This window comes from Pteronotus mesoamericanus, unplaced genomic scaffold (assembly GCF_021234165.1).
Source record: "Pteronotus mesoamericanus isolate MK-2021 breed Mesoamerican mustached bat unplaced genomic scaffold, CSHL_Meso_final contig_1193, whole genome shotgun sequence".
NCBI classification, from domain to species: domain Eukaryota; kingdom Metazoa; phylum Chordata; class Mammalia; order Chiroptera; family Mormoopidae; genus Pteronotus; species Pteronotus mesoamericanus.
The window spans coordinates 3257745-3283899 of record NW_026555039.1 but is presented as its reverse complement, the minus strand read 5'-3'; the positions used below and the strand labels follow the sequence as shown (position 1 = coordinate 3283899).

Here is a 26155-nt window from a genome sequence, read left to right as displayed (position 1 = left end):
CTGGGTTCCTCTTGGGCCCTGGCAGCAGGTAAGCTGGGCAGGCTGGGCAGCCACAGATGCACCTGTGCAGGTATTTTACGCGAGGTCAAGTGCGCCGCTTGGGCAGGGGGACTGAGCCGTGCGCCCACTGCGCACAGTGCCTGCCGTGAACCCCTCCCCACAGGTGTGCCTGCACGCGAGCACCCCCGCCGAGTGCAAGCACAGGCAGCCCCCCACTCTCCCCGCCGTGCCTGCCTGGGAAGTGCGTTCTTTATCTTCAGTGGGTTTAATTCGAGCAGGACAGCAGGAGAAGCTCTTCTAGTGCTTGGCCTACAGCAGGCTAGAGAAGGGCAGAGCTGAGCAGGACTTCCAGCAGAGTGCACTCCAGACAGGTGGGCGCCGTCCCAAACGGCCTTCACCCCTGCTCTGCTGTTGGCGCTGCGGCCCTGGGCTGAGGCCAGGGTCCTCGAGGGGCCATGGCGCAGGCCCTGGTCTGGCAGGCTGCCCTCGGTCTGTACCCTTGCCAGCCCGGGGGCCCAGTCCGCCCCACGGTGCGTCACAGAGCGGAGCCTGGAGGGTGTCCTGGGGGGACTCCCGAGGGCAGGTGTGGGGGAGACGGGGCTCCTGGAGCTGGAGCGGGGCTGTGTCTGGAGGTGCAGGCTTCGTCTGGAGGGAACCCTCGCTCTGTGGGACAGGACTTCGGGGGCTGCAGAGCTGCCCTTCGGGTCCAGGGAGGGGCCCGGAGGCCCTCCGGACACTTTGCTCCTTAAGCTCAAGGGTGTGGTGGGGACTCGCAGTCCTGGCAACGGAAGGGAGAGGGTCAACAGAGGCCTCAGGACTGAAAAGATGAGAGAATTGGGTAATCCCAAGGCCCAGGGCTCTGAGCCAGCGACCTGTTATTAACTAGGAAAAAGCTCCCTACCCACCGCCCCGGACTTTTCTCCTCCCCACGAGGCAGCGGGACCAGGCGCGGGGCGGGCGGGCCCTGGTGTGCAGGACGCGAGCGGCCTGTGCGGCGAGCCCGGAGCACGCGGAGTCTGTCAGGAGCGCCGTGTACGCCTCCCCCGGCTCAGGCGCCGGCGGCGCAAGCCCCGGAATCGCCCGGGCCCCGTGGGCGCTGGGGCGGGGGGGAGCCGGCTGATCTCTCGGGGCCCCCGGGCTCGAGGCCCTGGGTGGCTCAGGGTTCCTGGCCAGGTGACCTGTGAGCCCCAGGCCCCGGGCTGCAGACCCCTGAGACCTGGGTCCCAGCTGGGGGTCAGAGAGTCTGATTACGGTGGCCGGGCGGACAGCAGCCCGGCCCGACAGCAGCCCGGCCCCTGGGCCCTGAGGAGCCGGGGAAGCTGGGTCTGCCTCCAGGCGGAGACCACCCCCAGGCCGACAGCCCCGCAAGGCCGGGCTGGTGTGCGGAGCCCGGGGGAGGCGGTGGCTGGAGCGGCCTGCGGGGCCACACCGAGCCCCGCCCGTCCAGGGTGCAGGTGACCTGTGGCGGGGCTCTGCCCGAGGCCTGGTCTCCCTGCCCTCGGCCGCTGGTCAGATGTGGCTTCCGCCAACACTGGAGGCGGAGGCCCTTCCCCTCCCGGCAGGGGCAGCAGGGAGCATGGGCTGGGACTGTGTCTAGTTTGTCTTAGCGAAGCCACTGTCCCCTGGGCCGGCCTGGGGTGCCGGCCCCGCGGGGGGCTGAGGCGCCTGACTTCCTCTCCTCCCGCTCTGCCCAGAACCGGGGGCGGCTGGCAGACAAGAGGACTGTCGCCCTGCCTCCTGCCCGGGTCCTGAAGAAAGAGCTGACCCCCGGCTTCTCGGCCAGCGATGGAGACAGCGACGGCAGCGGGTCAGCCTGTGGGCAGCGGCCGGGCTTGAAGCAGGAGGACGACCCCCACGTCCATATCATGAAGAGAAGGTACTTCTACTGAGGACACAGGCGCGGGCGGGACACGAGGACAGGTCTCCAGGCAGCGGAGGCGAGCCCAGGCCTGGAGGGGGCGCTGCGCCCGCGCGGAGCCTCGGCTGAAACAGAGCCTGGACCCCAGGGACACGCCACCCGCGGCTGCACCTGCCCCGCCCCGCCCCGCCCCGCCCCAGAGCGAAGGGCCGGCCCTGGGTCAGCGCTGCGGGGAGCGGGGAGTGGTTCCCACCGCGGCAGAGCGGGGGTCCTGGGGAGGGACGGAGCCGCTGGGTTTGAGGAAGGGGCTCGGCCCAGGGGCTGGGAGGACAGCTGCCGGGGAACTCAGGCGGAGTGGGGGTGCCCGGCCCCACTGCAGCCAGGTGGGAGCAAGGCCCAGGGAGCTGGGCAGACCCTTGCCGTTGGGGCCGCCGGGGCCACCGGCATCCAGGTGCCTTGGCAGCTCGCGGCTCTGCCGGGGCCTCCCTGCCCGACCGCCCACCTCTCCCCTCACGTCCGAACACCCCCTGGCCGCTCACCTCTGTGCCTGTGCGTCCGTCCATCGGTCCGTCCAGCACGTGTGACGCGTTCCCAGAATCTCTGGGCCTCCACCGCCTCCCTGCTGCCCCGATAGCCCTCCGGCTGCCGGGTCCCGGTGCCGAGCCACAGCCCCGCCTGCCGCACCCGGGCACGCGGGACTCGCAGCGGCCGCCGTGGCGGGGGTGCGGGCACAGGGCGGAGCTCTTCCCTTGCCGACCTCGTCGTGCCACCACGCCGGCCTCAGCTGTGCGGTGGCCACCGTGGGGAGGCCGACTGGCAACAGCAGGGGCCCCGGGACCCCCATACCTGGGCCGACGCCCCCAACCGTGGGCCCTGGTGGCAGTCACGGGGCTCACGTCTAGGCCTGGTTCCAGCCCGGCGGGGGCAGCTCTAACCACCAGGAATTGGGGTTCGGTCCCACGAGCGGCCGGCAGAGGAAGCAGCAGCCCCCGCTGCAGCACAAGGCAAGGGCCCCTCCGGGCCGCGGTGGAGGCTCGGCGGCCTGAGCTCCCTGCTTCCCGCTTCCTTTGTCTGGCGAGGTCAGGAGCTGGCTGTCGCCCCGAGGGCCTGTGGGGTGGCAGCCGCCGGGTTGAACTGGTACCAGATGGCGCTGGAGACCGGCCTGAGGCAGCCCAGTCCCTCTGGGGCCGGTGCCCCAGGGCCGATGAGGGGCGGGCCACCCAGACGCCCGGCTGTCCAGGTGCCCGTGCCAGAGGCTCAGCTGACCTTCCACCCCCTTTTTTTGCAGGGTCCACACCCACTGGGACGTGAACATCTCCTTCCGAGAGACGTCCTGCAGGTAAGCCCGGGCCTGGGCCGCGGCACGGGCCGGGGCTCTGGGCAGCCCGACCCTGGAGCAGAGTGCGCCCCCTGTGGCACTGGCCGCCCGAGCCCGTCTGCCCAAAGGCGAGGCCGCAACCTCCCCTCCCCCCCGAGGCCGCCAGGCAGTGTGGATGGTGTTGCGCCCCGCGGGTCTTGAAGGACGTTTGCTAGGGAGGGGGCGTGACTGTGAAGGCCCTGGGGAAAGGGGGAGAGTGTGTGGAGGGGCCGGCAAGTCTGGCTCGAGTGGAGGCCGGGCCTCTCAGGCATCGTCCCCCAGGCAGCGGGGAGCCTCCGGACGCCCTGGAGCAGGAGAGCGACTAGGTGCGTGTTCTGGGAAGGTCCTCCTGAAGCTCTGCCCAGCAGGTGGGCCTCGCGGAGGCCACGGTGATCAAAGACAGTAGGAGCAGGACAGAGGGCGGGAAAAACGAGGGGACCTGGGGGAGGCTGGGGCTCTGGGGAGGCCCACGTTTCCGGTTCCAGAGCGGCGCGCGGTGGCCATTCTGTGGGCGGAGCCCGGGCTGTGTCTTTGGCCAGGGGGCCAAGTCCTCGCCTGGGGAGGCCGCAGGGAGGCCCAGCCGGCACCTGGCTCATCCGGGTGAGAGCCCCCGCCAGCCTGGTGCCCGCGTTGCTGGCTCTGAGAACGTCTGCTCCTGGCGCCGAGTTACTACGGAAACACCTTCGAACTCCGTTCTGCCTTGTGTTGAAGTGGCCCCCCAGCCGGCCGCTGCTGTGCACCCTCGTGAACGTTGATGACACCTGAGCAGGCTTGTTCCTAGAAGCTGCAGGACAAGTCTGTCCCTGACGCCTGCAGGGAACCCAGTGCTCTCCCTTCCAGGACTCTGCCTGCAGCCCCTCCTCCCTCCATCCCTCCCCCCCCGCCCCCCCCCGTGGCCTCAGGAAGTGGGGGGAGGGGTGGGGCGCAGGCCCTCCAGGCATCTTGGATGATTTCCTGGATCTTAGAGCGGACATGGGGGTGTGGCCACGAGGACTTTCCCAGCGGCCCCCCCCACCCCCCCACGCTGTCTGTCTCCCTGGCTCCTTTTGGCCCTGTCCCCTGCCCTCAGCCTCCTGTCTGTCCTTCAGGCTCTGTCCACCTGTCCCATCGTGCCAGGGTCGCTTTCTCTCCGTCTGTCCATTTGTCTGACTCCATCGTCCATCCTCGCCGTCCATCCCTGTCCTGCTGTCTGTCTGACCCTGCAGGGGACCAGTCTGCGCGTGGGGCAGCAGGCAGGCGTGGTCCCCGCCCTGTCAGAGCCCTTGCTGTGGCCGGGCGATGGGAGGGGCTGGGCAGCGTGGCGGGCGCTGACGGGGCCTGGCGGAGCCCAGGGCCCTCGGGCCTGCTCCCTTCGGCCTCCCCACCCCCCGCAGTGGCAGGGCCTTCCCCTCGCGCGTGGCGGGTGTGGGCGTTTCCATGGCTTTGAGAGAACCCCACGCACAGGGGTGACGCGGCGCCAGCCCGGTGCGTGTGCAGCCCCTTGGTGGTTTCCACACGGCAGCCTCTGCTCAGCGAGGGGCCAGAGCAGGTTTCCCAGGACAGGGACAGGCTGTCTTGGGGCCTGTGAGACAAACCCCAGGGCAGAGAGTGGGGAGTCCTGGTTCCCACTAGGCACCCTCCCGGCCAGGGCCCAGTGCATGGAGAGCTGAAGGCCGTAGAGGCGGCAGGACACCCCAGGCCCCTGAGTGGGGCTGGGCTCGGGGCTCATGGGGAACGTGTGGATGGGGCCCCTTCTCGCCTGCTCGGTCACCTCCTGCAGGAGCCCTGGGGACCCAGAAAGGGGTCCCCTCAAGGGCGAGCTCCGGCAGCCTGGGCCCCGCCTCCGGGCCCCGCCCCACCCGGTGCTGAGGCAGCAGCTCGCCCTCTGCCTCCCCCAGCCGCCGCCAAGAATGAGAGAGGGGCGGGTTGGCCGCCAGTTGGTCCCCTGAAGTGCCTGCTCTGCCACCCGCCCTCCTGTCTGCACGGGGGGCGCCTTCCCTCCTGGGGGGGCAGCCCCAACCCTGGTGTCTTTGGTGCTGAGACTGATCTGCTTAGGGGCCAGCCCTGGATTAGCTGCCCAGGCCAGGGGGTGGGGGCTATTTAATGAGGTTTAGGGTCGGTCCCCAGGTCACTCTGTGGAGGTCTCCCTGCAGCGGCCCAGCCGGGAGGCTGCTGTCACAGGTGGGCCAAGGAGCCAGGGCGGGGAGCGGGGGCTGGGCCTTCCCTGCTTCTCGTCTGTCCTGTCCTAACTTCCTGCTGCTTCAGGCTTCCTTTGCAAGGTGGCAGGGGACCCCTCTCCGTGCTGATGAATGGGGTGTCGCACTGGGGTTTCCCCACTTCCTCTTCTCTCTGGGGTCCTGTGATGTAGGGTGGAGCTGCTTTAGCAGGAACAGAAGTGAGAGGACAAAAGAGTTAACTGCGTCTTTACCCCAGGCCGCCCGCCCAGGCCTGGCAGCCAGAACCTGCTGGGCCCCTGAGGTGTGGGCAGGCTCCCGCCCGGCCTGGCCGGGCGCGCCCGTGCCCGCGTCCGTGAGTGCGCACGTGCCCTGTGTGTCACGGGCGTGCGTCTCCTTGGCTGCTGGATTTGGGTCTGACCCTGGGTTTTCTCAGTTGAAGACGCTGGGGGTCCGTGGCTCGTTGCAAGTCTTGAGTTGAAACGGTGGGTGACGCTCTTGCTGAAGCAGCCGGTCAGCGCTGCACACGCAGGACAGCGTCCGGGGGCCCCTGGGGCTGGCGCACCGTCCAGCGGGTGCCAGGCTGCCCTGCGAGCAGAAGCCCCCTGGGACCCTCCGTGGGCACTGGCCGCCCTGGGTGGGGTCTGCTCCGGGGACGCGCGCACGTGCGGCGTCTCGGGCCGCGCTCAGGCGCTGTCCCCCCGGCGCCACGCTGGCCCACGCTCAGGCTCGGCCCGGCACCCCTCGTGCCCCCGGCCCGGCGCCCGGCCTCACGGCGCCTCGCCGTCCCTCTCTTGACCGCTGCAGCCAGGACAGCGACCTCCCCACCGTCATATCCAGCCTTCACCGCAGCAGCCGCCTCGTTATGCCCGAGCACCAGAGCCGCTGTGACTTCCAGGGAGGCGGCGTGGAGATAGGCCTGAGCGGCGCAGGTGAGGAGCCCGGCGGGCCGGGCGGGGGCCGGGCCCCGGCGGCAGAGCCCGCGCCGCGCCTGCCCACCCTCTGCTCCGCGGCTCTGGGTGCCGCCCCCCAGCATCCTTGGCCGGCAGCCAGGGAGGCCAGCGCAGGAGGCGGGAGGAGGCGGAGGTGGCGAGGCCGGCTGTCCCCTGGGGCTCCATGTGATGGTAATTGTGTTAATCCCGGCCAGCCGGGCAGACGGGGGCGGAGGCGGTGGCTCCACAGTGGCTGCTGCCGGGTGGGCTGGCCGTGGCCGGGGCCGCTGTCGCCCCCTCTCACAGGCGCAGGCGGGGCGGGACGGTCAGGGCCGAGCAGGCCGTGCGGGGGCTCAGAAACCAGGCCTGAGTGTGGCACGCGGGCGCCCGCCAGCCCCCGGGGCACGGGGTCCAAGGGGCCCTCCCCCAGGACGGGGCTGCGCAGCCTCCGTGGGACGGGGGAGGGTGGGCGGGAAAGGCGCTGGCGGGGCCGCTCCACTGGCTGTCCTGGGGGCCCTGGGCTCTCGGGGAGGCTGGGCAGGGGGTGGGTGGTCGGCGCCCCCTCAGCGTCCTGTTGGTGCCCCCAGGCTGGCCTGTGCCGGGGAAGGCCCTGCCCGTGGGGGTGGGGCTGCTCCTGAGGCAGCTGATAAAATCTAATTGCCCCATCGATCGGGTGGAGCCTCGGGAGCCCCGCAGTGATTGAGATATTCGGAGCCAGCAGGCCCTCCCCTCCTGCCGGCACCCTGCCCCCAGCCACAGGCTGTGTCACGGTGTCCTCACGCTCAGTTGGTGCTGCAGTCACACTCCAAGTGTCACCTGGACCCTGGGTCCAGGTTTCACGGGGTCGCGACCTCTCCTCGGGGCCCCCCCTTGGCCTCCCGGCTGTCCCTGTGGCCCCGGCGGGGGGCATCGGCCGTCTCCGCCTGCGCTTCCCCAGGAGCTGCACGCTCACCCGGCCTCCAAAGCCCCAGCCCCTCCCCGGCCCCCGAGCAGGAGCAGCAAGGGCGGGAGAGGCCCGGCAGGTGCATGCGGCCTCTTGGGACTGTGTCTGCTCCTGGCCGCTGGCCGTGGCCCTGTGTGGACGTGGCCCTTGTGGGGGACTGGTCACGGCCGACCCCCTGGCAGGACCTTACTGCAGCCACTGCCCTGGGTTTCCCCGGAGGCCCCCCAACCCCGCAGCAGAAGGAGCAGGAAGGGGGTTCCCATTGTGGAAAGTGGAAAATGGGCCGCCAGGGCGTGAGAGCCCCGGGTTCGTCGCTAAACCTGGACCGGCAGGTGCTGGTTGCGGGACCCAGGCCAGGCCCGGCCCCAGCCCCAGGCCTGGCACCGCCGACCCTCAGGCCCCCTTGCACGGGACCCCGAGGCCACCAGGCCGTCAGTGTCCACTCAGACATCCTCAAGGCCTCATGCCGGCTGTGCCCCCGGTCCTGCCAGCCCCTGAGGTAGGGGTGGGGCAGGGCCTGGGCTGAGCCTCAGGCCGGTGGCAGCAAGGTGGCCAAGATCAATAAGTTATTAGCACCATTCTGTCAGCTGTAAAGTGGAGATTGATCGCGCTGCACTTCCCGGGCTGATAAAAATGACAGATTAAGGGAATAAGGAAAAGGAATTCGGCTCTGGAGCTGACGGCAGTGCCCCCTTGCCGGGGTGTCATGGTGGCCCCAGGTCACGGAGGGGGCAGCTGCCCCCACCCCCCAGACAGCCTCTTGAGACGGAGCAGGGGCCGGGCCTGGAGGCCCACACCAGGGGGCCCAGGAGAGCAGGGCCCCTGCTGAGCTCTTCTGCAGGGACCCCAGACCTTGGGCTCTGGAGGAGCCTGGCGTCGGGGGCAGGGCTGGGAGGGAGAGGGCTGGCTCAGGGACCAGGATGTGTGCGGGGTGGGTGTGGGGCCTGAGACCACCTCACGGAGCGGGGGCGGGGGGGGGCGGCCACGTGTGGATGGGGCTGGGGTGGGGGCACTCAGCACCGCAGGTGAGGCTGCGCAGGGCATCCTCAGGAGCACAGAGCCTGCTGGGCCGGCGGGCAGGAGTGTGACAGGCAAAGCCAGGGTGTGGGCTCAGGCCTTCGGGGGGGCAGAGAGAGGTGTAGCCTGGGTGGAGGGCCTAGGGCTCCTGGGTGTGGCAGGTGTACCTGAACTCAGGGCCTTGCGGGGGCCTTCGGGGCCTGCATGCGTGAGACCTCCCTGCGCAGGAAGAGTGTGGGGCACCCTGGCATGGGGCCCCGCACCTCCAGCCCTCACCCCTGGCTGGGAGTCACATCGGGAGCCCTTGCTGCCTCCTCTCCGGTAGGGTGCTGGGCAGACACGCCTCTGCGGGGGGGGCAGCAGGGTGCCTGTGGGGTCCTGAGTTACCGCCTGGGGCTTCTACCAGAAATCTGCCGTCCCGACCCCCGCCGCGCCCCGGGCGCAGGGTCTGGACTGTCCTCTGGCCGCGGGGGCCAGCACCCTGAGCAGGGGTGGGGGGGGTTCCGGGCCGACCTGGGGCCGGGCAGCGATGGAGGCTGGAGTTGGGGTGGGCCTGGGTCCTCCCTGTCCCATCTCCATCCTCCCCGAACCCTGAGACAGGGTGGGGCTCACTCTACTGTCCTCCAGGTGACCTGCTGGGCAAGAGGCTGGGCCGCTCCCCCCACATCAGCACGGACTGTCCTTTGGAGAAGAAAGCTCGAAGCAAGTCCCCCCAAGGTGGGAGCCACGCGGGGCGGGGGAGTAGGTCGCTGGAGGGGAGGGCATAACTCAGACCCCCCGCGGGGTGGGGCCCGCCCGTCAGGCCCCGGGTGCCTGAGGACGAGCCCTCCCCACTGCCCCATCCAAGCAGAGCCTCTGTTGCTGCCGGAGCTGGGGCCCAGCATGGCCCCGGAGGATCACTACCGCCGGCTGGTGTCCGCACTGAGCGAGGCCGGCCCCTTCGAGGACCCGCAGCGCCTCTACCACCTGGGCCTCCCCAGCCACGGTACGTGCCGCTCACCCAAGGGTCTGCCGGCGTGTGCTGGGCTCTCCCTGACGCTGGAGGCTGCCGCTCACCCTGAAAAGCAAGCCTGGGGCCTGGGGCTCCTGACGGCAGGGCCGAGCGTGGGTGCAGGTCCGCCAGCCCCTCAGCCCCCGTGAGCAACTCCCTGTGGCTGGGCCCGGCACGGCTCTCCTCCCTCAGCCCAGAGCAGGGCCCCCATCGGCAGGCCCCCTGGGGCCCCACCCCCTTCCTGTACCCCACCTGCATGTCCCCCGGGGCCCCACCCCCACAGGCTCCCGGCCAGCGGGGCCACCCCCTGCTGCCAGGGCCGGCACTGCCATCTCACAGGTGGGGACGCAGTCTCGGGGAGGCGCGGGCCCTGCGCCCTGCAGCCCCTCCCCCGCCAGCTCCAGGGTGGCACAGGGTCGAGCGCCTCCTCCAGGGAGCCTGTGGGAGGCCCCAGAGGAGGGGGCTGTCCGCCCTAGAGCTGCCAGAAGGCAGGGTGAGCAGCCGTTGGGGTTCGGGGACCCCGGGGGCAGGGCAGCTGGAGGCGCCCTCCCGGCCCCACCTGCTCCCGGCCGCGCCGCACCGGCCATCTGTCCATCCGTCCATCCCACCTCTCGCGCCGCGTGGACGTCCCACCCACCACCGCAGGGGCATGCTCAGGCGGGCGCCTTGCCCAGCTGCACCACGACCTCGGGGCCCCAGCCCCCAGTCGGGGAGCCAGGCTTTTCTGGTTGGAGGGGGGTGAGGGGGTGCTGGGAAAGGGGGCAGGCTTTCCTCTCCTCCTCACACGAGGCCCTGTCCCCCAGGGCAGTCAGGCACCGAGAGCCTGAATTATTCACCAAATGTTAATAATTTAAAAATCTTCCTTTTTAATTGCTTTCCCTGCCCTGCCTGGGGCCGGCTCCGCCGGCCTGCGCGGGGGAGGGGGCGCCGGCCGCCGGGGAGCAGCGCCGGGAGCTGGGCTGTCAATCACGGCCCCGCGCCGCCGCCCCCGCTGCGGAGCCGACTGTAAATAACCTAGGCCGCCGGCGCGCGCGGGGGCGCGGAGGCCCCGCTGGGATCGATGCAGGCGGCCGCGCCGGCTGGGCTCTGCGGGCTGGCACCCGGCCCGGGCAGGACCCACCTCCGCTTTTCGGGTAATTAATTTATAAACAGGCGGCGGCGGGGGCCTGCACAAGTGGGGGGCTGCGGGGGGACTCGGAGGCCCGGCCCGAAGCTGCAGGGATCCGGAAGGGTAGCCGAGCGCGTCTGCCGCACGGGCGCAGTGCGCACCGCCTGCCACCTCGGAGGGGGCCGCCTGGGCAGCCTCGGGCCCGGACTCTGGTCACAGTGCCGGCCGGGAGCAGGCCCGGGGTCCCTGCCCAGCCCCTCCCCTCAGGGCTCCTGCAGCCTCGGTCTCCACGCCTTCTGAACGGTCGATATCAACATTCATGCTCCACCAGCTCCCCTGCCTGCTGGGCTCTCCCTCCCTCCCTCCTCCCACCGCATTTTGCTGTCTAACACCCTGATATCCCTTCAAATGCTTCCATGGCGCCCCTCCCAAGACCGGCGGAGCCGCCACCCCAGCCCCAGATGCTGTAGCTTGGTGCGCTGTGACCGCTGTCTCCTCCGCCCGGTGGCCTTCGTCTCGCTGGCTCTGGCCGTCCTGGTGTCCTTGGCCAGTGTCCTGTGCTCTCCAGGGTGGGGAGAGTGCGAGCCCAGGGGAGCCTGGCCCCTGGGTCACTGCTGTTGCCTCCCCCCCCCGCCCCCCGTCCCCGCCAGATCTCCTGAGGGTCCGGCAGGAGGTGGCCGCGGCAGCTGTGAGGAGCCCCAGTGGCCTGGAAGTCCACCTGCCCTCGTCCACGCCCGGCCAACGTCGGAAGCAGGGCCTCGCTCAGCACCGAGAGGGCCCCACGGCAGCTGGCGCCCCGTCCTTCTCAGAGAGGTATCAGGGTGCCTGCATCTCAGAGACGCGCCCGTATTCGCTATGCTTGTTGCTGGGGTACAGAACCGAGGCAGAGGGGCTTCGTCACCTGGTTCCTGCAGGTCAGGTCCATACTTGGCAGCCACCCTGACTGTACGCATTCGCGACTCCCATCCTGGCCACGCAGGCCTGTGGGCACTGCAGGTGCCAGGCCTCTTGCAGGCCCAGGGGTGACAGCCTGCCATGCGGAAGGGGCCCGATTGCTCCCGAACTGGGCGGAGGCCCAGGGGCTGATCCTGGGGTAGAATGCGTCGAGGTGACCGCCCCTCCGCGTGGAGTGTTAAGGGGGAGATTCCCTTTTGACTGAGCAGCTGGGGGACCCACTGAACCCAGGTGCCGCGGCACAGCTGAGAGCTTTGCTGCCCTGACGGGTAGGAGAGGGTGCTTGGTGCAGACGGAGAGGGGTCCGAGGAGAGGGCGGTGTAGAGGGGGCGGCAGGCAGAAGGGAGCGAGAGGTCTGGAAACCGGAAGTCGGAGGCCCTGCCGCCAGCAGCTCCGTTTCAGACTCAGACTCTAGAGCCTTCGGCGCACAGACAGGCCTCCCGGGCGTGTCGCGGCCGGAGACCCCAGGAAGGGGCGGGGGCTGGAAGAGCTGCCGAGGCCGAGGGGTGAGCGAGCCAGGGGCGGGAACTGCTGCAGCGGCTCTGCGCCTCTGCTGCCGGCAGCCACAACACGCCCCCCCCCACCCCCCAACCACGCTGCGCCCCTCCGCCCCCGAGCGCTGTTCGCGGCCGCCTCCTGGATCGCGGCTAATTGCGCCCCGCCCCCGGCCGCCAGGGTCCGGGGGACGGGGAGGCGGGGGTCCCGGCGCGCTCCGCGGTAATTACCGCTGCAGTCGCCGCCGCCCGCCGGGTCAGCGCCTCCGCGCCGCCGCCGAGATTAATTGGCGCCGCCGGCGGGGGGCGGGGGCGGGGGCGGCGCGCGACCCGGAGCTGAAGGAACGGCGCTTCGACCGCCCGCGGGGCTGGCAATTAGCTGCGGCGGCCGGAGCGGGGGCCGCGGGGCGGGGCGGGCGGTTCCGGGAATGGAGGGGGCGCGCGGCGCTCACCGCCGTGCCGTCCACAGGGAGCTGTCACAGCCGGCCCCCTTGCTGTCGCCCCAGAATGCCCCGCACATCGCCCTGGGCCCCAACCTCAGGCCTCCCTTTCTGGGGGTGCCCTCGGCTCTGTGCCAGACCCCAGGTGAGCAGGCGGGGGAGGGTCGAGCCCTTTGTGTCCTGGGGAAGCCAGTGCGTGCGGAGGCCGCTCGGGTTCGCCGGTGCCCGGTGGGCGCCCTCGAGTGTTCCCGCAGGACCCACCCCCGCCGAGGGCGGGTGGGCGGGGGCGGGCCGCTGGGGTGGCGCTGGCCCGCTGAGCCACCTGGCTTCGGGGCCTGTCCTCCACCCGCCAGGTTTCGGCTTCCTGCCCCCAGCCCAGGCGGAGATGCTTGCCCGGCAGCAGGAGCTTCTGCGGAAGCAGAGCCTGGCCCGGTAGGTGACACGGCGGCCGGCGGGGGAGACGGCGCCACCGCCACCGCCGAGCTGGCTGACCCTCTGTCCCCTGCGCCCCGGTCCAGGCTGGAGCTGTCGGCGGAGCTGCTGCGTCACAAGGAGCTGGAGAGCGCGCCCCGGCCGCAGCTGCTGGCGCCGGAGGCCGCGCTGCGCCCGCCCGATGGCGCCGAGGAGCCGCAGCGGCGCGGGGCCATGCTGGTGCTGAGACACAGCTCCGCGCCGGCGCTGGCCCTGCCCCCGCAGGGACCGCCGGGCCCAGGCCCCCCCACCCCGCCCCGGGAGCCCGCCCGCCGAGCCCCTCGGAAGGGGGTCTCCAGCCCCGCCTCAGCCCGGCCCGGGGAGCCCAAGGAGACCGCCGGGACTGGGCTCTGGGCACAAGACGCCTCTGAAGACGAGCCGCCCAAGGACTCGGACGGAGAGGATGCCGAGATGGTGGCTGTTGGGGGCCAGGGCCCTGCCCCGGGTCAAGCCCCGCCTGGAGGGGCCAGCTCAGAGGGGAAGGGGCTTCTCTCAGGGTCCGTGCTGCCCCCTCCACTGCCCCTGGGCTTGCCCTACGTCAGCCCCTACTTCCACACAGGTGGGCACCCCCCATGCTTCGAGTCCCTCCGAGGGGGTAGGAGGCCCGCCCCCCCTCCCCTGGGGCGTCCGGGGAAAGAAAGCCCCCGTTAGTCAGGACCCAACAGCTCGGAAGGGCAAAGGTCAGCAGACAGCGGGAGCCGCAGCAGCAGCAGCTGCCGCAGGTCCCAGTAACGGTAACCCCGCTCCCAACCCAGGCGCCATGGGGGGACTCGTCCCGGACGGGGAGGAGGCCCCAGCCCCCGAGGACGTCAGCAAGTGGACAGTGGACGACGTCTGCAGCTTCGTGGGGGGCCTGTCCGGCTGCGGGGAATACGCTCCGGTGAGGGGGCGCCTGGTCAAGGCGGGTCCGGGCTCCGGGTGTCCTGCCAACTCCTCGCCCCAGTTCCCCTCCTGGAAGGGGGGGCAGGGGAGCAGGCCCCCCCACTTGCACTCTGCTTTCTGTGCTGGCACGTGCCCAGCGCAGTCTTTCGCTTGATGTTTCCCTACGAACTGCACAGGCGGCTCCCTCGGCCCCGGTCTCCGGGGAGTCAGGAGCCGCCCCCACCAGCGCGGGCCGGGCCGGGCCGGACCCCGCCAGGGGGCGGGGCACTGTGGCACTCGGGCCCTGACAGGCCACCTGCCCCGTGCCAGGTCTTCAGAGAGCAGGGGATAGACGGGGAGGCCTTGCCCCTGCTGACCGAGGAGCACCTCCTCACCACCATGGGGCTGAAGCTGGGGCCGGCGCTCAAGATCCGGGCGCAGGTGAGTGCCCGCGGCGGTGGGGACCTCTGGGCAGCGCACAGGCAGCACCGAGGCCCTTCCTGGCTGCAGACCCCGCCCAGGCCTGTCTTCCCACAGGTGGCCAAGCGCCTGGGCAGAGTCTTCTACATGGCCAGCTTCCCCGTGGCGCTGCCGCTGCAGCCGCCAACCCTTCGGGCCCCGACGCGGGAGCTCCCCGCAGGGGAGCCGCTGCCGTCGCCCACAGCAGCGCCCTCACCCTATGGCGGGGGGCACCCCACTGCGGGCCAAGCCTCACCCAAGCAAGAGAATGGGGCGATGGCTCTGCTCCCAGGGCCCACAGACCCCTCCCAGCCTCTGTGCTGAGTGGGGGGGCGGGGGGCAGCTCAGGCGCACCCCCCCATCCATGCCAGCTGCTACCATGCAGAGGCTCTGCCCCCACAGCTTATTCTCCTTTGGTTTTGGAAGCAAAAACACACAAAGAACTTTTAAAAGGAAAACATGTGACCTAAGAGGAAAGGAACGTGTTTCCAAAGGCGCTTGGGGGTGACAGCCGATCGAGCCTGGCACAGAATCGGAGCCTGGGCGCTGCAAACCAAAGACCCGTGGCCCCGGCTGGCCCCCGCCCCCTCAGACCCGAGCTGCTGTGAGGGTGCCTGCCACCCTCGGGAGTGGCAGCCGGCGGCCCCACAGTGCAGGGGTTGGTCCCCAAGGACTCCACTGGGGGGGGGGGCAGCACAGCGCTTGGTACTCCCTGGCCTTTTATGTTGTAAAAATAAAGCTCCATCTACCACCTTCTGTCCCCGTGTGGGCGTTGACCCCAAGGCTCCCAGACCCATGGCAGACGCCCCGCAGCCCAGGGGCGTGGCCGCCGTCCCCAGTCCTCAGTCCTCATCGTCCGAGAGCTGTAGGTCCTGCAACTCATCCTCCGGCCCCTGGGCCAGCAGCCGCCACAGCTCCCGGGGGGCCCGCCCCGCCTCTTCATCTGGGCCTCCATCTGCAGGGAGATGCGCAGGCTACATAAATTCTGCTTTATCAGGAAGAAGCCGGCCTCGGGGGTTACTCATCACTAATTAATCACAGCACTTAATTAATTTACTGGTGCCACTGCTGCTGGCTTCCAGAGCCAGTGGATGCAGCAGCTGGCCTGGCATCCCCAGGGGGGCCTTGGGCGCCAGACACACCGGCTCAAGGGGCAAGGCACCCTCGCCCCAGGACAACTCACCCTCTGAGCTGCTGGCTTCTTGGCTGCTGTCGCCATCCTCCTCCTCCTCCTCCTCCTCGTCCTCCTCGTCGTCTTCCCTCAGCTGAGTCCCAGGGGGCCCCGGTGCACCTGGGGACCAAGGCGCAGAGCCCGTGGGAGTGCTGGGCTCACCCCCCACGCCTAGCCTTTGTGCCCGTGGACGGAACTCAGGCCTGCCCTGAGTATTAGGGGGGCAGGGTCACCGCCCGGGCACCCGCCTTCCAATTCCAGGAGGCCCAGCATCAAAGCAAGCGAAGTGGCAGAGCGGAGGTGGCAGTGGGCGCCCTTCCTCCGGCTCCTGGAGGTGCAGGGACGCCTGCCAGGCTGCCTGCCGCCCCCGCCCCCCCGCAGCTCAGGCTGAGGTAGGCAGGCCCCCACCTCTCTCTGCGAAGTCTGTGGTGTCCTCCTCGTCACTGTCCAGGTCAAAGAGGTCCTTGAATTCTACCCTGTCCTCGTCCTTCCTGTCCCCTAGCTTCCGCCGCTTTATCTCAGGGAAGTTCAAGTCCTCCAGCTGGAAGGCCCAGAACAAGAGCAGGTGAGGTTGTGCACAGAGCCCTGGGCGCGCACCCTGACACTACGGCCACAGCGGTGCCACCAGGAAGAGCCCCCGGTCTCAAAGGCAGGCTCCGCCCAGACTCGGTGTCCTGGTCCCTCCCCCTGCCTCCACTCCTCTTCCCCCACACAAAGCCCCAGCCGTACGCTGGCCTTTACCGGCCATCAGAGTCACAGCCACGTCCTTCAGAGCAGCCACAGCTCCAACTACCCTTGCGGGTGTCAACCCTAACTGCCCCTCCCCCCACCGTCTCGCAGCCAAGGTGCTAGGTCCTCGTCTCAGGACATCGCCGCCGGGCGGGCCCCCGACGCCCTCCCAGTCCGCACCCGCTCTTTGCCACTGATCTCCAGCTGGATCTCACGGTCCCGCAGCTTCCGCCACTGGCTGTAGTACTTCGTGAGGGGGGTCCCCTCCTCTCGGGTCTGCTTCTCCCAGGCATCCTGTGGGGGGAGGTGCGGGGTCACAACCCGCCCCATCAAACCCCGAACCCCACGCCCAGCCACACACAGACCAGTGCTCTCTCCACTGACCACTGCCTGCCGGTTGGCCACGCCGAAGGAGGCCCTCTGGCGGAGGCTGCAGATGTGCTCGGCGTTCTCCTGCACCTTCTCCAGCAGCTGGCGCGCCTGCCGGCAGTAGTTGGCCACCTTGCACTCGCGGAGGAAGCACTTCAACTGCAGGAGGAGGAGGGGCTCAGCCGGCTCCACGCAGGGCGGCTCTGCACGCAGCGCCAGCCCACGCCCCCCATGTGCTGACCAGGGAAGCGGGGCGGAGCCCCGGGGCGAATGCCTGTGGGTCTTCTGAATTAGAATCAAGCGGTTGTGGGCACCGCAGGACTGCGAAACTTAAAGTACCACCTGGCTCCTCCCCAGCACGATTCGCTGATCCCTGGGGCTTCGAGCCCGGAGACGGAGGTCTGCGCACACACACCCGTGTCTGGATGGGCCTCCGAGCCACACGCAGTGGGGTGCGAGCAGCCCCCGGACCAGGGCCACGCGGAGGCGGGCAGTGCCCCTCCCGGGGAGCAGACGTCCCTGGGCCAAGGGACCTCAAAGTGAAAGCAAATGGACCCCCAGGGGGACCAAGCAAGGGCTTCAGAGGGGGGCGCCCACCATACCCCCAGCATCGCCTGAAGGGAAGCCGAGGCGGCCCAGGCTGCCCAACCTCTGGACGACCCCCAGGACCACCTAGGGAAGCCTGCAGTCAGGAGACCAGCTGACCCAGGGCTGGGGGTCCGCAGCCCGCTCAGTCCCAACTCTCCCAAGAAAGGCCTCCTGGGCTGCGGCAGCCCTGGGGGCAGGGCGGCGGGGTCCCCATGCCACAGCTCGGGGGGGAGGGCAGCCCAGGGGCAGGCGCCACCACTGGCTCTGAGGCGCATGGACGGCCAAGGCCGCTGACCCAGTCCAGCCGCGGAGCCCCCCCGCCACAGCAGGATGCGGGCAGGGGCGGGGAGCCGGGCGGAAGCACACACCTGCAGGATGGCGGGCAGCGCCAGCTCAGGGAAGGCGATGCTGTGGGCCTGGCTGTGCAGGTACTCGAGGGTGAGGTCGTAGAGCTGCTCCACCAGGCCGTCCTGTGCAAGGACGGGCGCTCAGGCCGTGTTCATCACGGGCTGACACGGCAGCTCCCCCCCACGGCAAGGAGCAGCGGTCGGGACCCCGCCGCCTCCCTGGAAGCCACACCCAGGCCACTGGGGCCGGAGCCCACGAGAGTCTGCTCCCCGGCCCTGGGAGCCCACGAGGGTCTGCGCTGAGACGCCACCCTGCACGCTGACCTCAGTGCCCTCCGACACCGGTGGGCAGGAGCCCGCCCTGGGCACTCCCCAGGCCCCGGCCCGCAGGCCTGCCTCACCCGGTAAGCCTTCTCCTGCAGGTTGACCTTGGACAGCTTCAGGATCACAGCGAAGTTGATGGGCTTGGAGCTCATGCGCCCCGGCTTCTTGTTGAAGTCCACCTGCTGGAAGACCTGCACCCACCCACAGCCGTGTCAGCCCAGGTGGCGGCCCCCCGCCCCACCGCACCGCACCCCCCAGCCCCCTGGGTCCCTGAAAACACATCTCAAGAGCAGGGATGGGGGCCTGACGCAGTCAGACCTGCGGCCCTACAGCCCGCCCGCCCCAGGGGCCTGCTGCCTCCCAGAGCCCTCGCGCCCCGAGGGAGGCCCTCCGTGCCAGGCTGGGCCTGGCCGGTGGGCAGGACCCGGAGCACGGGCACTGCCCCGACCCTCCGGAACACTGGGCAGGGCACCGCCAGGACGCGTCTGGAGGCGAAGAGGAGCCGCGCCCGCCCCCCCGCCCCCGTACAGGACCACGGTTGTCAGTGCGCTGCCCTCGCCCACGGCCACTTCCCCAGGGCCGGGGCCGGGCCCAGGGCTGCGTTCCCGGGAGTAACACTCCGAGAGACACCAGGGCCTCGGGGAGCCCTGGGCGACTCCACGTCCCACACGTGCTGCCGAGACGGAGGCTGTGCTCAACGGGTTGGCCCTGGCCTCTGGGAGGAGCCCCCCACAGCCTGGAGGCTAAAGGCTGCCCAAAGGGACAGAGCAGGGGTCTGGCCTCTCCCCATGACCCTCAAAAGGGGCGATTTAGGGTGAGTCCCCAAGTGGGGGTGGGCGGCCAAGGCTGGGGGAGCCCAACTGGGGAAGAGCAGTCTGCCAGGGGGCGCAGAGCTGCGTGCAGGTCAGCTCCAGGTGAGGAGCAGCCGGACAGTGGTATCAACACAGGGGGTCCCTGGGAGGGCTCAGCCCGCGGGGCGGGGGTCTGCCCTCCACACAGAGCTGCTCTCAACCCCCTTTCCCACCAGCCAGGGGGGCGAGGGCCGAAGCTCCCCAGAGGCAGAGCTCGACTTCCGCCTCTGCGGCCAGTGCTCTCTGGAGAGGACCGGTGTGTGTCTCTGGGCGAGGGGATGGGCAGGGCGCAGCTGCAGGGAGCCCAGGCGGGGTCAGTGCAAAAGGGAAGGGAGAGAGAGAGGAGGCCTAGGGAGACCGCGGGCAGGGAAGGGCCAGAGAGACAAGTGTCCAGAGCCGGCCCACGGGGCACGTCAGGCGCGGTCACCAGAGCTGGACGGGAGCCACACCGCCCCGCCCGCCTCAGGCCCCAGGCTCCCTGCCCCTGTGCCCCTGGGGGCCCGCAGCACGGCCTCCCCGTCCTGGGGCCTGGGGCTCAGCTCCAAGCTGCCGGGCGGGGCGGGGGGGCGGGCAGCACGAGGCCCCTCTCACGGGCGGCGAGTTTGAGTATTTCCCGGCCTGGGGCCTGGCAGTGCACTCCCGAGCTTTGGCCCACGGCCCTTCGCCCCGCGCCCCCACGTCTGTGAGCACATACACACACACGTGTGCGCACACTGGGACATGCCAAGGACAGATGCGGCCTTGGACTCAGACCCGGGCTTCTGGCCTGATCTCCTGCTCACCTCACCTTGAACGAACACCCAGATCGACCCAGGTCTGGGCCCCAAAACCAGCGCCCCCAGGCCCTCCTCACAGGGCGGCTTCCTCGTCCCCACTGCCGCTCTCGTCAACCAACCCACGCCGCCAGTTCGGGCAGCGGGAGGCGCCAGGCCCAGCCGGGCCCAGCCAGGCCGCCACGCCTGCGCGCCACGGGGAGGCCTGCCGCCGCCGCCGCCACCCCCGCTCACCTCGAGAACGAAGGGCAGCACAGGGATGAAAGTGCCGGTGCCCGCGGAGAGCAGTGTCAGGGCGCGCACGCAGTGCATGCGCAGCGGGTAGAAGCGCGCGGTGGGGACCAGCCTGGGAGGGGAGAGTGGGGTGAGACGAGGCCCGGCCTCAGGGGCCCCAGAGGCCCGGCTCGCCCTCTGGCGCTGCCCCAACCCTCCCCTGGAGCCCCAGCCTCAGCGGGGGCCGGTCTCCTCTCTCACGGTCCGAGACCATCCCTGCCCGAGAAGAGGGCAGGACGCGGGGCGTTCGGGCCCCGCCTCCTGGCTCAGTGGGGAGACCCGAGCAGCTTTAGCCTCACTGGGGTTCAGCTGTGCGTGTGTGGAGGGTGGCAGTGGCGCAGGCAGGCCTTTTATCCCGCTCTCAGGGATCCCCCTTCAGGGGGACGGGGCTGCCCCCTCCTGGCCAACAGCCGCCAGGCCACGTGCAGCTCCTCCCTCCTCCGCTGAGACCCGCGCTGGAGTCACTCCACAGACTCCACATCAGCCGGGACCTGCTCTGTCCAGAAGCCACATGAAGAAAGCCCAACCCCCTTTGTGCTGCACAGACCCCCTCTACCCAGCACCCCAGGACATGCACCCGGGACAAAGGTGCAGGAAGCAGCGCGCATCCCAGGCAACCAGCCGGGAGCCCAGCACGCGAGCACGAGGCCACCGCAGCGCCACACAGCCCCTCCTCAGACGCCCCAGGCCACCCAGGCACAACCCCAGACGCCCCTGGAAGCCCTGGCCATGCCCCTCCTGGCCCCCCAGGATGCCTCCATAACCCCAACCCTGCCCTGACCTTCAGAACAGCCTCCTGCAACCTCGTCCCTGTGACCCTCGTCCTGCCGGCCCTCGTCGCAGGGAGCGACACGTTGCGGGGACCCTGACTGCCAGCCCTCGGGGCCGCCCGCCAGCCCTGACTCACTTGATGCAGCCGAGGACGACCTGGGCGAGGGGGTAGATCAGGGGCTGGAGCGCGTCGCTGGGGCAGATGGTGCTGAGGACGCGGCACCACAGCTGCAGGCAGTGCACGAACTGCCAGTTGTACACGGACTGGTACGTCTCCTGCACAGAGGCCGCCGCGTCAGCCCTGGGGCCCCGAGGGGCCGGGCCCCCCCAGCTCCCGGTGGGCAGCAGCACCAGGCCCCTCCCAGGTGCCCCGGCCAGACGCAGGGCGGTCTCTTCCGGGAGGCCCCAGGCCCGTGGGCCGGGTTCAGGGCTGCTCCCCACGCCAGCCGCCGCATACCTTCTTGCGCGTGGTCATGGCGTTGCGCAGGTGGATGGCAAGCTGGCGGATGTAGAGGAAGGCGTGCTGGTAAGCCACGCCGGTGTCCAGGGCCAGCAGCTCGGTCAGCGTCCGCTGCATGAAGCTGATGAGGGGCAGGGTGCCGGGGGAGGTGAACTTGCAGTTCTTCACGTAGGTGATGTACATTTGCTGCCGGGAGACAGTCACGGCCGCCTGAGTTCCCGGGGCCCCGCTGCCAGGCGCCTAGGCCTGTCCCTGGGAGTGGCTGCCTGCACGAGCCGCAGCCTGGCTGTGTCTGCTGCAGACCCCGCCCTCAGGCCCCCCCCCCCCCCCCGGGGCTCAGCCTCCTCATGGTGCGCCCGCCAACCTTGCAGGCAGGGTCTGTGGTCAGAGGGAGGGCCTAGTACCAAGGGAGGGAGAGCTCCAGCATGAACACACTTGGGAACCAGCAAGGGGACCACAGAGGGACTGAGAGGGACGAGGCCCTGCTACAGGCCGGGGGGCCCACAAGGGCCCACACAGGCCACTCGGTTTGGAGCCGGGACCCAGGGTCCCTGTCCCTCTCCACACCAGATGTCCTCATCCACTGAGGGGACAGCGCTGTGTTGCAGTCCCCATGGAGCCCAGCGGGCCCAAGGGCTCCCGTCCCTGTCACATTGCCGCACTTCTAGGGAGGACCAGCGACGAGGGCCAGGGTCTGCCTGGAATCACAGTCCTGCTCAGGGGCACTGGCCACAAAGGCAGCCTGCCAGCCCTCAGGCTGACACCTTCAACCCCCAGGGACAGAGCCTGGGGCACCACAGAGGGGAGCCGCCAGCCCACGCTACCTTCAGGACAGGGCTCAGGAAGACGTCCTTCTTGTGCCGGCAGATTCTGACAAGGACCAGGAAGGCTAGCACGCGCAGAGTCTCCTCGCCTGTGCTCCACAGGACCACCATCCGCTGCAAAGGGCGAGAAGTCAGGGCCGGCCTCGGCCTCCCCAAGTCCACCCGGAGGCTCCTGCGGGCACCGCCGGGAGCGGCCCGGCCTGGAGCCTGTTCTCACAAGGTTGGGCCAGGCCGCGCCGCTCGAGGCCGACCCCGGCGGGGAGGGGCGTCTGAGGGCAGCCCCGCGCACCCACCTTGAGCAGCATGCGGCACTGCTTGGGGAAGGTCAGGAAGTAGGGCACAGAGCTGCTGATGTGCTGCAGAAGGGCCGCCGCCACTGTCGCCTCCGCCACGCAGGCCACCAGCTGCGGGAGCCGGAGAGGTCAGCGTGGCCAAGCCCGCTCACACCGAGAATCACAGAAGGGCTGGACCGCTGCACGCTGACCCGCACCACCCCGAGTCTCCCTCCCCCCGGACCCGCACCTGGACGACTGAGCTCAGGTAGGCCTTGATGTCCAGCCGCAGCTTCCCCCACAGCGGGCTGCTGGCCGGCTGCAGCAACCTGCGGGGACCACACCCACCCCAGCCGCGTGAGACCCACAGGTTAGGCACTCCCCGTTCACACGCGAGTGCGCCCCAAGCCACGCTCTGTCCCTGCACAGGACACAGGGCACATGGGCCCCATGGAGAGACCCTCTCAGGAGTGGCCCCGACCAATTCCTGAGGGGGCGCAGGAGCCCCAGCGGGCCCGGGGCCGAGAGCCACTGCACTCCAGGCCTGGGCCCGGGTCCCCGGGGGCCGAGGTCTCACCCAGGCGTCACTAACCGCAGCTGCGGCGGGTTTTCTGAGGCCCACACGAGCCTTTAAGAAACCAAAGCCTCCACTTGTACAGCTTAGTTTCGTTACAAAACCCAGACCCCGACCTCTTCTGCAAAATGGAACGACCCAGCATTCACCAGCGGCCACCACGCCTGCAAGTTCCTCGCAGGCCTGACCCCCCGAGCACCCACCCAACTCTCCGCACACAGCAGGCGCTCGGGGAGACCTGAGGAAACGCACAAAGGGCAGGGGCACCTGCGGCCGGCTCCCCCGACCCGGAGGGGGCGCGCTGCCCCCCGCACGGCGTCGGTGTCGGCAGCACAGCGGCCCCCTTCCCAGGACGGCGCCGCCCACCCTGTGCCTGCCGCCCACCCTGCCCAAGTCCGGCAGGGCCACCTCCGCGTGGCCCACGCTCCCGGCCCTCCGTGCCGCCCGACCAAAACCTCCAGGACCGGGGAGCCCCACCTACCCTCTGGGGGGGACCGCAGGGCCCTTCTCTGGACGTTTCCTTTTTTCCTTTGAGAGGCACCTGGAGTGAGTTTGACCCTCCAAGGCCCTAACCGCCTCCAGGCCGTGCGACCAAGTGGCCCTCCCAGCCCCGGTGGAACCCTGTTCTCCTCCCCTCTGATGACGCCCCACAGCGTCTCTGCTCAGCGTACCTCTTACGGGCAAGGTAAGGTTCTCACCCACAGCCAGACCCCTGCCTGGAGACACGCCCCGCAGCTGCAGAGCCAGGGCCAGGGAGACTGGACAAGACTTACCCACCCAAGAGAGAGAAACCTGACACGGGAAAATGGGGGGCCAACGCCAAGCACGCCGTCTGCGGTCCCTGAGGAATTCTGGGCGCAGACTTTCCCCTCCCAGAACAACAGGAGTGAAAAGCCCAGGCCGCCCCAGCTGGCCCCGAGCGCCCAGCCTCACCCAGGAGCCCCACGAAGAGCCTGGGCTGTCCCCAACACACCTCTGTGCCAGCTGGGTCCCGAGGCCCCGCCTCCCCCACCGCAGGGCCCTGAGCGCCCCCCGCCCCGCCCCGTCTCACCTGCTGCTGTCCTTTGGGGCTCTTCCAAGGAGCATCTTCTGGAGGCAGCCACCGAGGTCTCGGACGCAGAAAGTGACCAGGGCGTTGAACACTGCAGCGAGGGACCACAGATGCCACTTGCAGGGCCGAAGAGGGGACCCGGTGCCCACCCCCAGACCCCCGGCCCCCACTCACCAGCACTGTCTGTGACCTGGAACTTGCTGGGCTCAGCGCCCTCCTCGTCTCCCTGGGTGGTGGCCACAGCGGCCCGGAACGCCTGCACAACTTCACGGAACAGCTTTGGGGTGAGGTGCTGCTGAAGGGGCGACAGAGCCCAGGACGCTGTGGGAGCCGCCAGGGTGCTCGACAGAGGGGGCGGCAGCGGGGGCGCCCAGAGCTGCCCTAGGGGACAAGGCACCCCTCCCCGCTGCTGGGGATGAAGAGACCGAGTCCAGAATCCTCCTGGGCGGGCGGGGAGCCCTGCTCAGGGGCCACTGGGGAGGGGCTGAGGGTCCAGGGTGTGGGCAGCGGCCAGCACCGCACAGTGTCCACAGTCCCCTGCCCCTTCCTCTTGCCGCAGAAACCGCGGCAAGGCCCTGAGAGGCGGCCCCCCGCCTGACCAGCCAGCAGAGGCACATCCTGCCTGCGAGGCACTTCGAGGAGCAAGACGCTGGAGAGGGAGGCTGCCGGCAAAGGCGCAAGAAGCCCTGCTGCCTCCGCGAGGAGGGGCGAGCGCGGCCAGGAGCCTCCTGGCGCGAGGGGGAGCCAAGCGAGGCCCTCTGTGCCCGCAGGGCCCCGGCGCGGCTGCTCGGGGGCCCTCCCACCCGCGTGGTCCCCGGGCAGCTGCTCGTGCCGTGCCAGTCCTCACTTTCGCTGCCTGCTTCCACCTCTCGACCATGGCGAGGGTCACAGGGGTGGAGTCCCTCTTCTGCGCCGTCGGTCCTCTGGAGCCCGCGTCCTCGTCCTCCTCGTCCTCCTCACTCGCTTCCTGCACCAGTCACAGGGGCCAGGCTGGAGCCGGAGGGCGGGCCGCCCGCGCCCCCGCCCCCGCCCCGCGCGCCCGCTCAGGCCCTCACTTCAAGCACAGACGGCAGGGAGTGGAGCCGCGGCCCTTCATCCTCTGAGCTGTCGGAATCGCTGAAGGTCAGCAGGCTCTGGTCGTTCTCCTGCAGGAACTTGTAGAACTCGGGGTCTTTGTCCTTCAGCCGAGAAAGCTGGTCCTTGTGCTCCGCTGCCTGGCCTTTACGCCGGCTGGGAAGGGGGGCGTCAGGCATCAGCTGCAGGGGCGGGGGCTTCCTGTCCTCCAGGCCAGGGCCTGCTGCCTCCTCTGGGAAGGCGAGGCCCGCTCCCCTCACACCCGCCCCGACCCCGGGCGCAGGCGGCAGGTCCCTGTCTCTCTACACACAGGCCGACACCCACAGCCTCTCCATGCGCGTGTCAGCGCCAACGGAACGACACCGACCGTGCGTTCCCCCAACGCGCTCGACCTCGGAGGCTGGAAACTACCTTCCCGGGCACGTCGGTCTCTCCTCCCCAGCAGGCAAGCTCGTGCGCTCTCACCGCGGCCTCTGCGAAAGGCCTCCTCTCAAAGCAGCACCGTCTCTCAGGGCGGGGGCCGCGCCCCATCCCCACCGCCGCCTACAGCGGCCCAGGCGACCCCCACGGTCACCTGTGGCCGCCTCTCCCCCGGCTGCTCCAAACCCTGAGGCCACGTCCCATTTCCCTGGGACACGCTTTCCGTTACATCCTCACCCAAGCACGTTTTTTCATTGTTGGAGAAAGAGATAGAGAGAGAACCACATATGCTACAGAGAGGCACCGACGGGTTGCCCCCCCGTACCCACCCACACGGGGCACTGAACCCGCAACCTGCACACGGGCCCTGACCGGGAATCCAACCGAGGCCTCCTGGTTACCTGCCGGCACTTCGGCCGAGCCACACGGGCCAGGGCCTTCCTGGGACGCCGCACGAACGGCCCCACCATCACCTCCCAGGTCCGCGCGCCGCCATGCCCCTCCTGCCAGAGCCACACTCCCCGCTGCCTCCGGCCTGCTCCCCCCCCGCTCAGCCCCCGGAACACTCCGCCCTGTCCCCTGCACGGCTGCTCGACCTTCTCTCTCGGCGCAGCCCCAGCCGCCCCAGCAAAGCCGCTTTTCCCTTCTGTCCACAACACGCTGCACCTCCTGACTCCCCCGAGGCTCCGCGAGCTCCTCAGACCGGAAAGGGACCTTTGTGCGATCCCCGCCTACGCCCACCTCCTAAAACCAGGCTTGGCCCAGAGCGGCCGCTCAGGAAGCGTAAGATGAAAGGACGAGTCGGCCCGAGGGTCCGCGGCCGGGCTCAGCACCCCTGCGCCGAGCGGGGCCGGGCGACGCGGGGAGAGGGGTGCTTCCACACACGCGCGGGACACGCGCCGCTCACCTGGCCGAGGGGCTCCCGCCCGGCCCACCCGGGGTCCGGGAGGCTCCGCGCGCCGCCCGCCCCTCAGCTTCTGCGGCTCCTTCGGGCTCCGACTCAGACTCAGAATCAAAGCCCGAGGCCAGGAACTCATCCACCGTCAGCTCTGCCAGGCGCCTGCGGGTCAGGACACCGGAGTCACCACTCCCCGCCAGCCCCGGGTGCCCCATCCCCGCTGCCCAGAAGCACAGGTAGGCCCCCTGCGGCGCGGGGAGGCCGATCCGGTGCCCAGACCCTCCACGCACCGCTTGCGGCCCCGCACCGCCGCCATAGCCGCCAAGCCGCCGCGTGAGCCCCACTTCC

General features: G+C 70.1%; 2 protein-coding genes across 4 annotated transcripts in view; one reads left to right on the top strand and one right to left on the bottom strand.

Moving 5' to 3' along the window:
• SAMD11 (sterile alpha motif domain containing 11) overlaps positions 1-14784 on the top strand; it is a 17541-nt gene extending 2757 nt beyond the window's left edge. Inside the window, exons 3-14 of the mRNA XM_054584568.1 lie at positions 1695-1876; positions 3147-3197; positions 6176-6300; positions 8888-8977; positions 9111-9245; positions 11010-11172; positions 12277-12392; positions 12601-12679; positions 12766-13277; positions 13474-13598; positions 13910-14020; positions 14117-14784. Of these exons, the coding sequence (XP_054440543.1) occupies positions 1695-1876; positions 3147-3197; positions 6176-6300; positions 8888-8977; positions 9111-9245; positions 11010-11172; positions 12277-12392; positions 12601-12679; positions 12766-13277; positions 13474-13598; positions 13910-14020; positions 14117-14362 (1935 nt within the window). The 3' untranslated portion in view covers positions 14363-14784. The remainder of the gene's footprint in view (positions 1-1694; positions 1877-3146; positions 3198-6175; positions 6301-8887; positions 8978-9110; positions 9246-11009; positions 11173-12276; positions 12393-12600; positions 12680-12765; positions 13278-13473; positions 13599-13909; positions 14021-14116) is intronic.
• Positions 14622-26155, bottom strand: NOC2L (NOC2 like nucleolar associated transcriptional repressor). 3 transcript variants are annotated; one of them, XM_054584491.1, is made up of 19 exons: positions 26098-26155; positions 25817-25969; positions 24471-24645; positions 24263-24382; positions 23590-23710; positions 23416-23506; positions 22041-22119; positions 21812-21922; positions 21519-21632; positions 20692-20880; positions 20371-20510; positions 19425-19536; positions 17644-17757; positions 17264-17365; positions 16323-16466; positions 16119-16232; positions 15618-15750; positions 15222-15329; positions 14622-14993 (listed from the first exon to the last, which is right to left on the bottom strand). In XM_054584491.1, exons 1-19 carry the CDS (start codon positions 26121-26123, stop codon positions 14881-14883), a joined length of 2259 nt encoding a protein of 752 aa, XP_054440466.1. In that variant the 5' UTR covers positions 26124-26155; the 3' UTR covers positions 14622-14880. The 3 variants fall into 3 exon arrangements, with proteins under 3 accessions (XP_054440466.1, XP_054440475.1, XP_054440484.1); XM_054584500.1 differs by having other exon boundaries at positions 23590-23707; XM_054584509.1 differs by lacking the exon at positions 25817-25969 and having other exon boundaries at positions 26098-26143.

Coding starts and splice junctions, on each gene's coding strand:
- NOC2L (XM_054584491.1), bottom strand. CDS start 26,123: ATGGCGGCGGTGCGGGGCCGCAAGCG. Junction 24,383..24,470: donor CCCTGCCGTCTGTGCTTGAA/GTGAGGGCCTGA, acceptor TGACTGGTGCAG/GAAGCGAGTGAGGAGGACGA. Junction 15,751..16,118: donor AGATCAGTGGCAAAGAGCGG/GTGCGGACTGGG, acceptor TGGGCCTTCCAG/CTGGAGGACTTGAACTTCCC.